At 43.9% G+C, this 14,755-nt stretch overlaps 1 protein-coding gene across 3 annotated transcripts in view; it reads right to left on the minus strand.

Moving 5' to 3' along the window:
• LOC109998370 (uncharacterized) overlaps nt 1–14,755 on the minus strand; it is a 194,860-nt gene that overhangs the window by 121,282 nt on the left and 58,823 nt on the right. For all 3 annotated transcript variants that reach the window (XM_065953755.1, XM_020653175.2, XM_065953754.1), the window contains one exon: nt 3,664–5,495. In XM_065953755.1, the coding sequence (XP_065809827.1) occupies nt 3,664–5,187 (1,524 nt within the window). In that variant the 5' untranslated portion in view covers nt 5,188–5,495. The remainder of the gene's footprint in view (nt 1–3,663; nt 5,496–14,755) is intronic.

Here is a 14,755-nt window from a genome sequence, read left to right on the forward strand (position 1 = left end):
CAGGGCAGGATGGAAAAGCTTGAATTTCCTCACACAGAGGAAGAAACGATTATATATGTCACGTTTCCTCCCCACATGAGGTGTTAGGGAGTTTGCATTTCAAGAGAGCAGTGAGGATGGAAGAAAAGCTAATCAGAAAGTGGTGGGTTTTTTTTTCTTCTTAATCCCAGCTCTGCTGAGGCGCCTTTTCTCCTCAAGAAAAATCTGTGTTTCTTTCACACTGCCTCTGCAATCACTTGAAACCCCATTACAGACCATGTGACAGCATCAATTAAATTCACAATTATCACGGGGCAGAGACACTCCAGCGTGAGAAAATATAGTAACACAGCATCGTTTGCGAGTCTGTGTGCACGCGTGTCTTTGTGTGAGCGTGTGCATGTTTTGTGTGTGTGAGACAGAGATAGAGCGAGCGCGTTGATAGAGGGCAGGAAACTGAGTCACACAATTCACCACTCAGAATGTTTCATGCCCTTTTTGGCAACTCCTGTGAACCATAACAACTCTCCAAATGCGAGATGCTACAGTAAACACAAAAACTCAGATCTTTGACGGTATTACGACGTATCAAGCTCCGCTCTGAAAAACAGTGAATGGACAGCTGGTGACTCGTAGGCTGAGTCTTTCAGACTTAATTCCAAATGAGCTGGGCCTCTTTATATGGCTTTCTAACAATTTGAAAAAAAAAATGAAAAAAAATGTATAAATATCTGTGCTAAACTACACTCGGTGCTGTCAGTGCATCCACAAAGTTGGCCCCCAAATTCATTATCAGTTTAGCTGCAGATCCTTTGTCTCTCATTGACATCACAGATTAGAGTCCTGGCTCTTGTTTCCAGCTTTAGTAGAGATTTATCCCAAACCGAGCTGTCTGCGATCACACAAAAACACAGCATGAATCAGTGTTAGCAGGCGGCCTGTTAAAGGGAGCCCACAATTAAATACGGATTCACACCTTTAGATGTACGCGGTTTGTGTGTTTTAGTGAGTGCGCAGATACAGCCAACGAAAAGTGAGACACGTGTTGTGAGTCACAGGCAACAGAATTAGCATCTGACTGAGCCGGAATTTAGGTGTCGGACCTGGCAGGTGGAGTCGTTCTTGGCCTGTATAGTCATTTTTTCTTCACACCCTTCATCTCAGCTCTCTCCATTAAAGCATAATCAGGTCCCTGATCGAGAGAAAAACAAGGTAGCGCATCCGCATTGATCCCTCTGCCTATAGCGCTAGCCTACATGGAGCAGAGCAGGAGATTAAAAATTCATAAGCGTATTAAGATCTATAAGAGCATTATTCATGTGTGCCGTCACTGTATTATACAGTGTGGTACTAATCATACGCATCTCCAGCCCAGCACACATACACACAAACACATGGTCACAATAGCTGTCTGGGTGAACTCCAAGTGTCAGCACTATCATATGGGCATGTGTGTGTGGCCTGGCATGGTTCCCTCCTTGAGTGCCATACAATGTGCTGGCATAAACACCTGCTTGACACAGCAGATTGGCACTAATGGCTTTACACACAGTGCCATCTGTAAGCTGGACCGTTAGCTCCTCCATCTTCTCTATGGCGGCTAACGGTGCTTTGTAGCATTCAGTTTAGACTATCATCAGTCAAGGTGCAAAGGCAAAAACAACCACATTAAATGTTGGCTGATCACGGTGCACTTAGAGAGGCTCCTCATGTAGGCTGCAGGTCCTGCCTGACTGTGTGCACCTGGAGCCAAGTGCACCAGCTGGGCATACAAAATGAAGTCTTACACTCTACGCCCGACTTAGCTTCAACCAACTTCTTCACTTGAATTTGCACCAAGCCTAACTGAGAATAGCCAAAAGGTGTACCCGGTCTTAACACTTGTGGAGCAATGACTGTTGCCAAACTATAAACAGAAAATAAATACAGATAATGTGGAAATACAAAGCAAAAATATACAGTATATATATACATGTATATACTGGACAGATAGCAATATACACCAACACAGAATCCCTGTCAATGCATCCAACTATATGAGGCATCCCCATAAGGTTTATTTAATCATTAATGTATCACTATTTTCTACTAATTGATGGTTAAGACACAATGAGAGAGAAAAGCTATACGTGGATGCACACTCTTCAGTTAATTCAAACAAGGCTTTCATGCTAAAACGAAAACTTTTCGATTAGCTCACTGTCACTTTAAGTTGCTTTTTTGGGCCATTTTTGCCTTTAACAGATCGAACAGCTGAAAAGATTGGAAAATGTTGGATGGAGAGTGTGGGGTATGGCGTGCAGCAAGCAAAGGGCCGAGGAGGGATTCAAACCCGCTGCCACTGCGACGTGGACTATAGCCTCTGTACATGGGGGTGTGGTCACCCTGTTAACAAAAACACTCTTCCATGTGTTTTCCTTCAAAGTTTTGTGACTGTTGCTTTTTCCATTTGTGTTACCTTGGATACTTGTCTGACAGTCTAAACGTAGTCATAAAAGTTACACCCAGGAGCAACACAAACAGAGCTTAAGTCCCACTGGTGCCGTAGTAGCTAAGTAACACCAGTTTATGCCCGAGTACCCCAGCGTACGCCCGGATGCTGCACTCGGCTCCTGGGTATTGAAAAAAAAAAACACAGAGTACATTTGATCTTTTGTCTATTGAGTGTGAGAGATTTCCCACTGAGTTGAAGCTCTTAACCATCAGATGAACTTCAAGCACTCACACAAACACACCCAAACCTCTCACTCTGTGGAGTCCAACAGCCTGCAGCAGTCACACAGGGATCACTACTATTCATTTGTTCAGCAAACTGGCCACGCGGGCTTATAAATTGGCTCATCGACAGCAGATGGGTGCTGAGACAGTCGGCACATGCTGAGGACTGAGAGTGAAACCATTACAATACAGGACTCGGAGACACCTTCACGCCGGTCCACGTGACCTCCTTCACGCTCATCTGCTCATTCTGTCAAGCCGAGGTGGGAGTGTGCATCGGGCAGCGGGGGTGAGACATGCCCAGTCAATGATTGTAATAAATTACATTGCAGAGCATTAGGACTTCAGCCCTGTGTGTGTTGTACTAAGGGAGAAGGCGGCGATAAATCCTGTCAAACCAAGTGTAAATCAGTCCAAATGAAATAGCATTAGCGAGACCTTGCAGACCTCTGACCATGAGGGAGGAGAGCTGACAGGCCTGACCTACAGGGAAATGAGGGAACACTCCGACTACTCTTGCTCTCTCGCCTTGGGGTGGGGATCAATGGTGGAGGGAAAAAGTAAACCTATTAATTCTCATGGATATGTCAATTCCCTTTGGTGGGTGCGGATTGGAGGAGATCATGACTCGCCCCTTGGGGAGATGTGATCTGTGCCTTTTGTCACGCCTCAATGCACCATGGATTCATTGGGGTTTTTACGGCTACCTGGAAGGCACCACATGGCAGTGGAGCGATGTAAATCAATTCCAATTGCAGGTTCATTACAATGCACAAAAAAACTTGCAGTATGACTCTGAGGTTAGATTATGCTAACTGTTATATTGTAAGGTGTGTACCGGCAGGACCTGAGGTAAGACAAAGCCATGTAGTAGACTTGTAACAGATTCTTAAACATTCATTAAACATTCATTAAATAGTTCACAGCCCTTGTAAATGTTGAATGAAGTTTTTTCTTTGTCCTTACCCGTCCAATGAGCACAGGTTCAGGCCCGGCGTACTCCTCAATCACAAAGAACTGGTTCCAGATCCAGCTCCTCCTGCTGCGAGAGCGCGGCCCCTTCTTTTCCATCCGGTCAGCCATCTCCTCGTCCACCGACTCCGACTCCTCTGCTTCTTCAAACACGAGGCCTTTCCCATTCTCTGGCTCGACAGCTGGCACCCCAGCGCCTTCTACATCGCGGCTCCATTCAGGAGCCGGATGAAGCCTCAGGACATGACTGCTGTTGACAAGTTTGTTGTCTTCATCTGCAGGGTACTGAGCTGTGCTGGCTTCTGTTTGAGCAGAGTGAGCTGACTCTGTTAATGGGTCTCCATGGGAATCTGCTGCTCTGTTCTCCGCTCTTACTCCCAGGGGTTGCATTGTCAGCACAGACGGCGGAGAATCATTTGTTTCAGAGGGAGCGAACAGTGGGAAATGTTTTGTCGATGTAAATGGTGGCTCTGTTTGGTTGCCTATTATTTCTTTCTCGGGGCTGAGACTGACCTCGCTGCGAGGTGTTGACAGTAAGCGGGCGAGGTGTTTGCTCTTATTATCTCCACTATCAGAACCCTGCCCTTTACTTGAAGCTGGATTGACTGCACTTAGAGGATTATTATGAGTGTTGGCGCCCTGGTCCTGATTAAGATCTGGAGTGGGGACAGGGCTTACATACGGATATGCAGTCTGATTATCAAATCCAGTTTGAAACTGAGTGACAGCTATATCTTGTCTCTGCACTCTCTGAGCCTCTAACTGTCCGTGATTAACGTCAATCAAATCTCTCTTCCTGCTCCGACTGCCCTTGCTCGGAAAGCTCAGGACGGGGACGTTCTGCATTTGGGAGTTGACAATCCTGACTAAGTTCTCCTTCGACAGCAGCTTCAGGACGCCATAACTGCCAGTGAGGTTCAACTTTCTGCTCGAGTCCACGCTGAATCCTTTCCCTGGCACCCCTGTAGTATGGACACTCATATCACTTCTACTTCTGGATCTGGACCCTGACTTAGACCTGGTTCTATTGCTGTGTCCATCTGGCTTATGATGGATAGCAAATATTTTCTCTGACCTTCCTGTTTTGGCAAAGGTCTCAGAGTTCTTGGTGTTGTTCCTAACTTTCTTCACATCCTGGTTTAACTCCTTGTTGTTGGCTAATATGTGTAGAGTCCCTTCTTTTTTACTGACTGAGTCAACCTCACGCTTGGGTTTAAAAGCTTGCCTCTCCTTGCTGGCTATTTGTGGAGCAGCATGACTTTGCAACATTTTGGAATAAGAGAAAGATCCAGAGTCACCTGCCTGCTCGTGACTGATCAAGTTTCTAAGAGTCACCACAGGCATCGAATTAGCATCCACGCTTGCATCCCATTGGTCCGTAGCTCTGCTGTCCGCTAGCTTCACTACGTGTGATCCGCCCACTCCTCTCCTACGTAAGGTCTTACTGGCCAAGGCACCTCCCACAAGCCCCCCCCACAGGCAAAGGGAAACCAGTAGGAGCAGATTTCTTGTAATCATCTTGTCTTGCTGCGAGGTGTCCTAATTTGAGTGAGCTTGGCTGTGAGGCAGGCCTTGTTTTCCAGTTGTCTTCATTCTCCTTTCCCTTTTCACCTCTTTTCACGTCCCTCCTCTCACTCCCCCATGCTTTGCCCTTCACACAGACCTGGAGGGCAGGTGTCAGTCACTCCGTCTCTCTCTCTCTCTCTCTCTCTCTCTCTTCTTTCTCCTTGTGTCTTCCTCTATCTCACCAAAGCCTCCCTCCGCTGTTTTTTTCCCGCTCGTCTTGCGAAGCGTCTCATTCAGTTTCCCAAGGAGGTCTGAACACCCTGAGAGGAAAAAGATAAAGATAATTAAGTTAAAACTTTAATCATTGCACTGCGTTAATTAAAAGTGCAGCGGCATAGACAGGTAGGAGAATTCACAGACAAGCAGGCAGGACGGACCTTTTAACAGAGCAGCAATCACATTTTCACAAGCACAGGGGGCTTCTCAGGCCCTGAACACACATCCATTTATACCTTCATAATGACCCAAGTATTTTTTCAGACATCTATTAGATAGACGGGGACAAAGTTATCATTGTACTATTCTACATGGAAAAAGATAGGATAACAGTATTAGAAAACGCTCTGAGCACTTAGTAATGAGAACAACTGTCAAGGATTTCTGACTGCAGCGCAAAGGAGGACAAGCTTCAACAGAAAGCAGCTTCATATCGCTTTGATGCGTGATTAATTAGCTGGATTAATATTGTGCTTTGATCAGTCAGTTAGAGAATGTCAATACAGATGCAAGACGTAGATGCAGATGCACTTTGTTGTGCTTCCGTGCCTTGAGCGACGTAAAAAAAGGTTCCTCGGTTTCTCATGCATCTGAGGCAGACTCTTAGCGTGTCTCTTATGCACTCAAGACTGAAATGAAAATCCTACGCCGAATCCAAATGTCAGATATCAATCAGAGCACTCACTTTAAGATGAGAACAGGCAAACATCACTAGTATTTCAGTTACATCAGCCTATGCATCTGACACGTCAGTGATATGAAGAACTTTTTTCAGTAATATGTGTGCGGAAAAAAGACAAGCATGTGTGATTCAGAAAATTACTATTTCAATAGGGCACTCCAACGATTTGATGCACTTCCATAATGCTGGAGGAAGAATAGTTGAACTGAAGGCAGGAGATGGTAATATATCCTGACTCCACTCTCAGTTAAAGTATGCTGTAGTTTTAACCTCATTTATTGCATTAACAGAACCCTCATAAATGGTTTTGATTTATTCTATTCTGAGGTGGAAAAGTCATGCTGGAGTGACTGTGTTTTGTCTTTTATGATTGACAGCCCGACCAGCTGTGCTGCAAAGGTCGTCTAATGGCTTGCGTTGGCGGCAGAAGATCATTCCTGCTGTTTTAACAAACCTCTACATCTTATTTCTTTTTTTCTTAGGACGAGTGCTCATACCAGACGGAGAGATTTAAATCAAAGGATGCTCTCAGTCGAGCTCACAATATAACGGGAAAACTTTTCCATAATGTCAGTACTGACCAGAAACTTAGGGTTGCCAGGTCTGCAGGAATCCGGCTGCTTTTGAAGTGTAGCCACGGGGGGGGGGGGGGGGGGGGATATTTTTTCCATGGGTTGGGAAGACTTCCTTTGCATGCAAACCACATGAATAATAACTTTAAATAAAACTCCATAATTTAACTGAAATCATTTATTTATGAAAAAAACGTACAAAACGGGCTCTGGATCATTCAGCAAGCACAATCACATACACACACACACACACACACACACACACACACACACGCACACAAACACACACACACACACACACACACACACACACACACACACACACACATACACACACATACACACACACACACACACACACACACACACACACACACACACACACACACACACACACACACGCCAACCTGCCCGTCAGCAGCAAGATGAAAGAGTTGTTCCTGTACATCACAGAGTGAAGCACATCAGAGACACAACAGCATCTGAAGGACTGTCGAGGGAAAACTGCTTTTAATGCTGACACAATAAACATTTCTGTTGTGACTTTGTACGCACTATTACACGCTTGCCAATGATAGCAATGCTGGTGAACTTTGAAAGCAGTGTATATGGTTTGGCAGGTGTGTTTTTTGATTTTGTGTGAGGTTGGTTCTGATTTGCCACTGGGCTTTTTTTCCCCTGTAGAATAAATTAAGGAAGTGTGTGTAGCTTTTTAAGTTTCAGAAGTGAAGCTGATGATTATGTGCCTTTGAAGTGCATTCTTTCTAATGTCCATCAGGGCGAGACTCCTATGGTTTGGTCTCTGTGACTCCTACTACATCTATTCATATCTGTCTTATGTCTATCATCAAAATGTTAATGGAACTCTTGTCATTGTCATTACTGTTGTTAAAGGGATACTTCACCCATTTGCATTAAGCTTTGTATCATTAGAAACCTGGTAGTATTTTTGAATGGTCGTGCATCTCGCGCTCAGTCTGAAAAGGAGCTTCCAGTGACGCAAAATGTGGATTTTTGCGTCACTGGAAGCTGTTGCGGTTAGCGGGGTGAAACGACAACGCTAGTTCCTCATATTTTCGACCACTGAAGCTACAGACCAATCACAGATCAGTGGGTGGGAACTCACTCTCAGAATCAAAATTTAACGTCCGCCATATTGCTTGGAAGCTATGCTAACAGACTCCATGGAGAAAGCTGATAATGGCGAAAAAATATAAATATAGCAGCGAGACCACTGGCCACCAGGGCTGCAGCGACACAAGACCAGCCTGTCGGCAGCAACCGTCTCGCGGCTATATTGCTATACTGCTGGCCGCCCCCGGCCCCTGCCAGCTCAGCAGCCAAGACATAAGGCCTGACTGACGGCGGCGGTGAGGACGAGGAGCCCGTTCCGGCTTGAGATGGGGCGGACTGGTAGTGTCTACACTCTCACTGTTTGCCTATGGACACAGACATAGAGTCTGTTTTCTGACAGAAATTTCCAAGATACCAATTCTGGAAGAAGTTGAGGAATCAGTTGAGGAAATGGCCTCATGTGTTGGAGTAAATATGTCTGTAAATGTTTTTATTACTATATTTCTACTGCTATATCTTTTTTTTTTTTTTGGAGAAACTGTAACAATCGAATTTCCCTCTGGGATTAATCAAGTATTTCTGATTCTGAACTAGAGGAACTTAGTGGGAGTGGCCTGCGGTGCTGTGCATTCTGGGATTAGGTGTCTTTCATCCACATGAACCAAAAAGACACTTTCTGACTTTTTTCGGCCAAGTAGGCACCAACTTCAAAATGTATTTCACATTTCTACTACATATATGACCCAATGTCAATAAAGATTCATGTTTCAACGGGTGAAGTATCCCTTTAATGTCAGTATTAGACTGATCACTTGATTGTAAATACTTTTACAATTATTATTGGTAATGTAAAAATCTCTTTATTTTATTAATTGATGTGGTTTTGTTGTTTCTTCTCTTGTTGTTTGTCTCGTGTATCTCTCTATCTGCAAACCTAATATTTTAGTTCAATAAGAAGTGACCATGGCATTTTTTTCTGATTGTGTCTCACTCTGTGGCTGTTCAACATGAGTCTGGTTCTAGGTTTCTGCCTGCTTCTTTCTAAATGTGTTTTACTCATGGTGGATTCATGTTGGGTCTCTGTAACATAGAGTACAATCTAAACCTGCTTTTGTAAGTGACATGTCCTTTGGTATGTAAGAGTATAAGAGAATAATTTGTACTTCTGCATTGATCTTTTTCCTCAGCAAAAAATCTTCGAATAAGTATATGGGCTCAAAAGTGTTTCTCAATACAACATGTTATTTAGTCAATTCCGGTCCTTTGAAATACACTAAAACAGGCTATGCTTAAGGTTATCGCTACCTGTGATCTACAAGTTGCTACCTTAGCAACACATATCAAGATAGAGGCATGACGATGAGTGTCCAATCTGTCATCTAATAATGGTCACTCCCCAAATTCTTGGCTAAAAAACAATAAACCCATGAGCGACGCCTCTGCGCCTATGTCCACTCCTATTTTACAGTCACAGCTTTGTCCAAAGGACCTGGCAACCCTGCCAAAGCCACAATATTCCATGCGAATTCAGGCTGTTTCTGACCCAATTTTTGAGTTAGATGAAAGTGTTTTAAGTCAAGCCGAATTTCCTTCCTTCCCTGCGCAGTGTGGACAAAAGGGCCGATCACAGTCCGATCAGCTGCTCCTGACCTGTCGGATGGATTTCTGGTTTGTTTGAAACGACTGCATATTCTCAAATGGTGAGCAGAGCCACAAGCCGGTTCCCCAAATGAAAGGCTAGTTTTATACACAGTGTATGAAAGCCCATTGGCAACCCCATCTGATCATGAAAGATATGAATGAGAGAAACATTTGCACAAAAGCTGCTGACTTCCAGCTGACAGGTTGCTAGCTTGTGCTTGTTGGTGACACCCCAGTGTGAGAGAGCGAGAGCATTTCTGATGGTGTTTGTGTTTGAGCCGTGCATATGAGACAACTGAAAAATACATAGATCTGACTTTAACTTCTTTCTGTGGTAGGATTCAAAAGGAAACTTAGTTGACAATTGGATCATTCATTGTGAGCTTTATTGTGCCTCGTCAAAGATTCACTAGTACAGTGTGAGTTGACATCCCACAATACACTCGTCCAGTGCATCATATTAAAAGACCAACTCTGACTAGGTTTCATACTTAAAACATAATCGATCATACATTCATGATGGAGTAAATATTTCAGTCTTCAGAAAGCTAACATCAGTGCCCGCAGGACGTTAACAACTGTTTTCGGGGTGTAATCATTCTCTTTAGGAGGATAGGTTGAACTTATGTGAAGTCTTTGTAGTTTCCCTTTTAACGTACATGTTTCCAACTTTCCCACTCTGTAAAACTGCATCCACGGTTTGTGTGTTGTTGGAAACTTCTGTGTTGTGGGTTAAGTAGTGTCGGTTTCATCTTGTCCTTTGCGGCGCAGTGCGGTTTGTCTCGGTGTATGACACTTGCTCTGCTGTGACGCAGACAGACCCTGTCAGCACATTCACCGGGGCATGACTGAAGTTAGGATGTTCCTCCCGGAATACTTTCCACCCCTTCCCTCTCTCTCATCTTCTCCTCAACGTCCTCCGCTACCTCTAACTTAGTCTCTCTCTAAGCAAAAGCCTTTTGATGAACACTGAAGAAGAAGGAAAAAAAAAAAAAAAAGAGAGATTTACCCACCCCCTCCTCCTTCCTCTGCGTTCTCCTTTCCCACCTCTCCCACTCACCACCTGTCCCTTCCTCGGCTGATCTATCTCCCTAAATCTCCCTCTATCCTTTTTCCTTAACTCGCTATTGTTTTAGTATCCAATCCTCCCTGCTGCGTCCTCCTATCCGCTCTCCTCTCTCTCATCTGTGTCAATCATACTCCTGTCACTGCATCCCTCACCCTCTGTGCTCTCTGAGGCTTCAATCAATCAGCCAATCTCCCTCCTCGGCCTTGCTACATCAGAAGTGACAGGCGACTCACCGGCCACCATCTTGATGAGAGGCTACAACACTGTAATTGTGTGTATGAATCCAGTCATCAAATCACAAAATGCTGCTAACAGGAGATATCTAGTGGTTACATGAAGCCTCAGGCAGATTTTAGAGAATAAGATATATATAACCACCATGGAGACCATTATAGAGGATGTGAGGCCGGGTTCGGTTATCTCCAACATACAGCATGAGGAGGAGATCGGGGGTGAATTCAATGACAGCGCCCCTCTCTCTCTCTCCTCTCTCTCTCTCTCTCCCAGAGGAACTTATCAGCCGGGAGTTTGATGGCCAGGCAATCATTGCTGCGGGCACCTTGTTAACAAGCCTGGGGCAGGTGGCGGGATGCGGGGCAGAATATCAACATGGCACCATCACAAGCTGAGCACAGATTTATAACAGTTTCTCATGTCGCGCTTTTTCAATTGGACTTTTGAAGCATCAAAGTTGGAAAAAAAACAACCACTTTTAATCTTTGTTTCCTCATGTTTTACACCATTTTCAAGGCCTGAAATCTCTCTCACAGCAGATTCAAAGCACCGTGGTATGTATTGATCCATGTCACAGCCTTCCACATTGATCTGGGCACCTTTGCGGAGAGCAATTGTTATGCCATTAGCCAGGGTGCATCGGCCTGTGCCGCTGTAAGTGAAGATAATTGGGTGCTCCTGTTTGAGGCTCAAGGGAGCTCATATTTCCTCATTAGAGTTTATATAATGTTATACAGAGAAAATGTTGTTTTCATCCTTGTGGATCCAGCAAGGACCAGAATGAGGGTTTTCACCTGTAGCCTCTACATACAGCACTGTGCTTTCCAGCAGAGTAAATAGAGATAATAGGGTGATACAGTTGGTCGCTTCAGGGAGCTAATTAGAGTTTTTCTGTTAAGTTTAGGCTTATTTTCAAAGAGTTTGTGATTCCAACTGTACAGTATTTCTTTGTAAGTTGAGTGTACCTACAGCGAGTTTCTCAGAGACCTGATTAATTGGGGCCGTAAATATCTTAATTAATTTCCCCTTACTGGTTCCATTCCTCTCAAATTTAAATCGATCCTCTAGGTCGTTAGCATTAGAGGCAGATCCTCGCCATCGATTGCCAGCTGTCACCAACTTATCGAGACTGAGAGCTTTAATTACGATTCACCTCCTAGCTTCCTGTCTGTCTTCTTTTTTCTCGCGGTAACCCTCCATCGAACAGGCAAACATGGAGAGATGCAGCGCCACAAGCAGCATCCGCACTCCCACACTCACCTTCTCCACAACAGTGAACGCGCATGCTGTGCGACTTCAAGCCCTGTTGACAAAACACTCTCCCGAAAAACCACTTATTTACTTACTTACACATTCAAAAACACTTGTAAAAAAAAAAAAAAAAGGCTTGGACTCGCTAAGCCACATTCATCCAAGCCCTCTCAAACGTTGGGTGTCCGTGAAATTCATGAAGACACTCAAACAAGAACTTGAATACACCACACATCTCTAAACACTCACAAAAATCCTCCTCCAAACCACTTCTATCCGCGCTGGTGAGAAAAATAAAGAAAGCTCCAGGGACTTCCTCTCTGGAGGCAGCGGAGTCAAAGAGAAGAAAGGGAGCGCTCACTCACACCAGGAGTCAAGAGAGGAAGAAGCCACCCCGTTGAAATTATGCATGGACTCAGAAAGGTGAGAGGAGGAAAGAGAGCGGGAAGGAGGAGAAGCAGTGATGGTTGTGGGTGCATAAGTTGTGCGTGTCCTCCTTGGAAGATCGACTGGGTAGTTTTAAGTCAAAGCATCGTGCAGCAGCTTCGTCCTCACTTTGAACCTCTGCAGATAAAAGCGGACCTGTCGGTGTGCGAGGAGGAGAAAAACAGTAGGAGCTTTGGTCTGTTAATGTATGAATACCAGCATCACCTGTGTCCCCAGCCTTGTCTCTACCCCGGCCATGCTCATATACTGACAGCAAGGTGTTAACCTCTCCTGGGAGAGCACATGCCTACAGACATGAGATAACTCTCCAGGGGTTGGAGGGCTGTGGAGGACAAGGGGAGGAATAACAGCAGGTAAACAATATAACAAGCTCTACATGAAAAAAAAAAAAAAAAAAAACAGTGGAATACATTATCACTTGGTGTAATAGCTGTGAAATTCAGCCTGCTTATGGTCAGCTGTTTGCCTATTGGTGGAGATTAAGACTAAACAGACTAGGTTTAACAGAGCGGCAACAAGGGCTTCGGATTTGCTGGCTTTCAGCAAGATCATTGGAGTTACGTTAAATAGCAGACAGAGGCTTGAAGATCATTCAGCAAGAACGCTGCGTTTTGCAGCTGCATGCTCACAGAAAACAACAAACTTAGGAATGTTCAGTTCTTGTTAATGACTATTTTTACTATAGGACACAAAACTGAGGGGACAAAGCTATTTTCAAATGGACCCAAAGTCTAGCAAGCAGTTTCAGAACCAATTTTAAAGTTAAACTTAAGCCTGGCTGACACTAGATGATTTTTTTGAATCTTATCAGATGTTGAAAATGTGACATGATGTACACACATGATGACAAATAATGATTCATTTAACATTTTTGTCCTTTAGTATGGAGAGCAAACGGTATGACCCGAACAAAATTAACAAAACATGGTTTCAGCCAAACCACAGTACTGGAGGAAACTATCAAATATTGAAGTGGAGTCATGTTACACAACAAAACTTACTTAAACTTGATCACCTGTGAGGAACTTTTGATCTGCGTTGATTTTGGCGCCCCTGGGGACAATTCAGAACCCTTTCGGCTGTGCTGTTTTGTCCTGTACTTGTGTATTAGAGCTTTTCTATGAAAAATCTTTTCTTGTTGTTTTTTAACAGTCATACATGTCACTCACTGTGGATCTTTTCTGTGGAAAACGTAAATGTCTGCAGGGTCCTGTAACTCAATTTGACACCTACCTGGTGGCAGTGTATACAGGCATTTAAAATTATGTTTTGAAATGATCAGTCTTGACGCTGAAGGTCTTGTTTGCGTTTGTAGGTAGTACAGAGGCATCAGTGATAATCTCAGTCTTTTTCATAACCAGTTAAAAACCACTAACAGGAGCTTTAACTAACTTAAGTAAACTCTGGTCTCCTGTCTGAACGCTATGTGTTGAATTGATTCATCCCTGATCCTAAACCACTTTCTTAGGTGTTTATTTTGGGGCTATGGTGCCTTTCTTTATTGGACAGTGGATGGAGTTAGAAGCAGAATGACAGAGTCAGGTATGACATGAGAGAAAGGAGTCACAGGATGGAGTTGAACCCAGGCAGCCTGCTTGGAGGAGATCAAAAGAAATATTTTGTGAGGCACAACCTGTTATCTAAACATTTTTATTCAAAAAACCACTTCTGTCAGATCCGGGATCGTTATAAACTCACAGTGAGCCAGAGCACCTGGCTCCAAGTCCACCACAAACCTAAGCTCCCTGCTGCTGTTTTATCTCATGCTACAGAATATAAACTGAGAGAGGTGCCATAAAGATCAAATAAATCCTGACAGGAGACAGTCCGGAGAATCACAATGCCAGGAGACGTGCCAGTAGGTCATGACTGGACAACATTTGTGGCCCATATTTTACTGCCTTGGCGAGGGTTCAACTAGTTCTCAGGCTGATTTGTCTGGTCGTAAGGTAAAGGGCTGGATAACAGTGTGTTGATATCCCAACAGTATCAGCGATGAACGCCTGTGGTTTACTGCTAAACTGCTCATCACTCAGCCTTTTAAAAACTGTCAATTATGCATGAGTAGCAGAGTTTATGCATTATTTGTAAAAAGGCGGAAATTAAAACCATAGGAGGATTTGCTTTGATGAATAATATACAGAAAACCAGTTTGTTTTGCTCTAAATTATCCCTTAAATAGCGCCTTAAGCATGGCAATCAAACTGATATCAGATGTTAAATATAGGTGTTTAAAAAGACTGACAACCATAACACAACATCACACATATAGTTAGTTTTGACAGTATATCACAAGGATTAAGCAATCAGCAACAAAAAGTCAATCAATAGATA

This window comes from Labrus bergylta, chromosome 4 (assembly GCF_963930695.1).
Source record: "Labrus bergylta chromosome 4, fLabBer1.1, whole genome shotgun sequence".
NCBI lineage: Eukaryota > Metazoa > Chordata > Actinopteri > Labriformes > Labridae > Labrus > Labrus bergylta.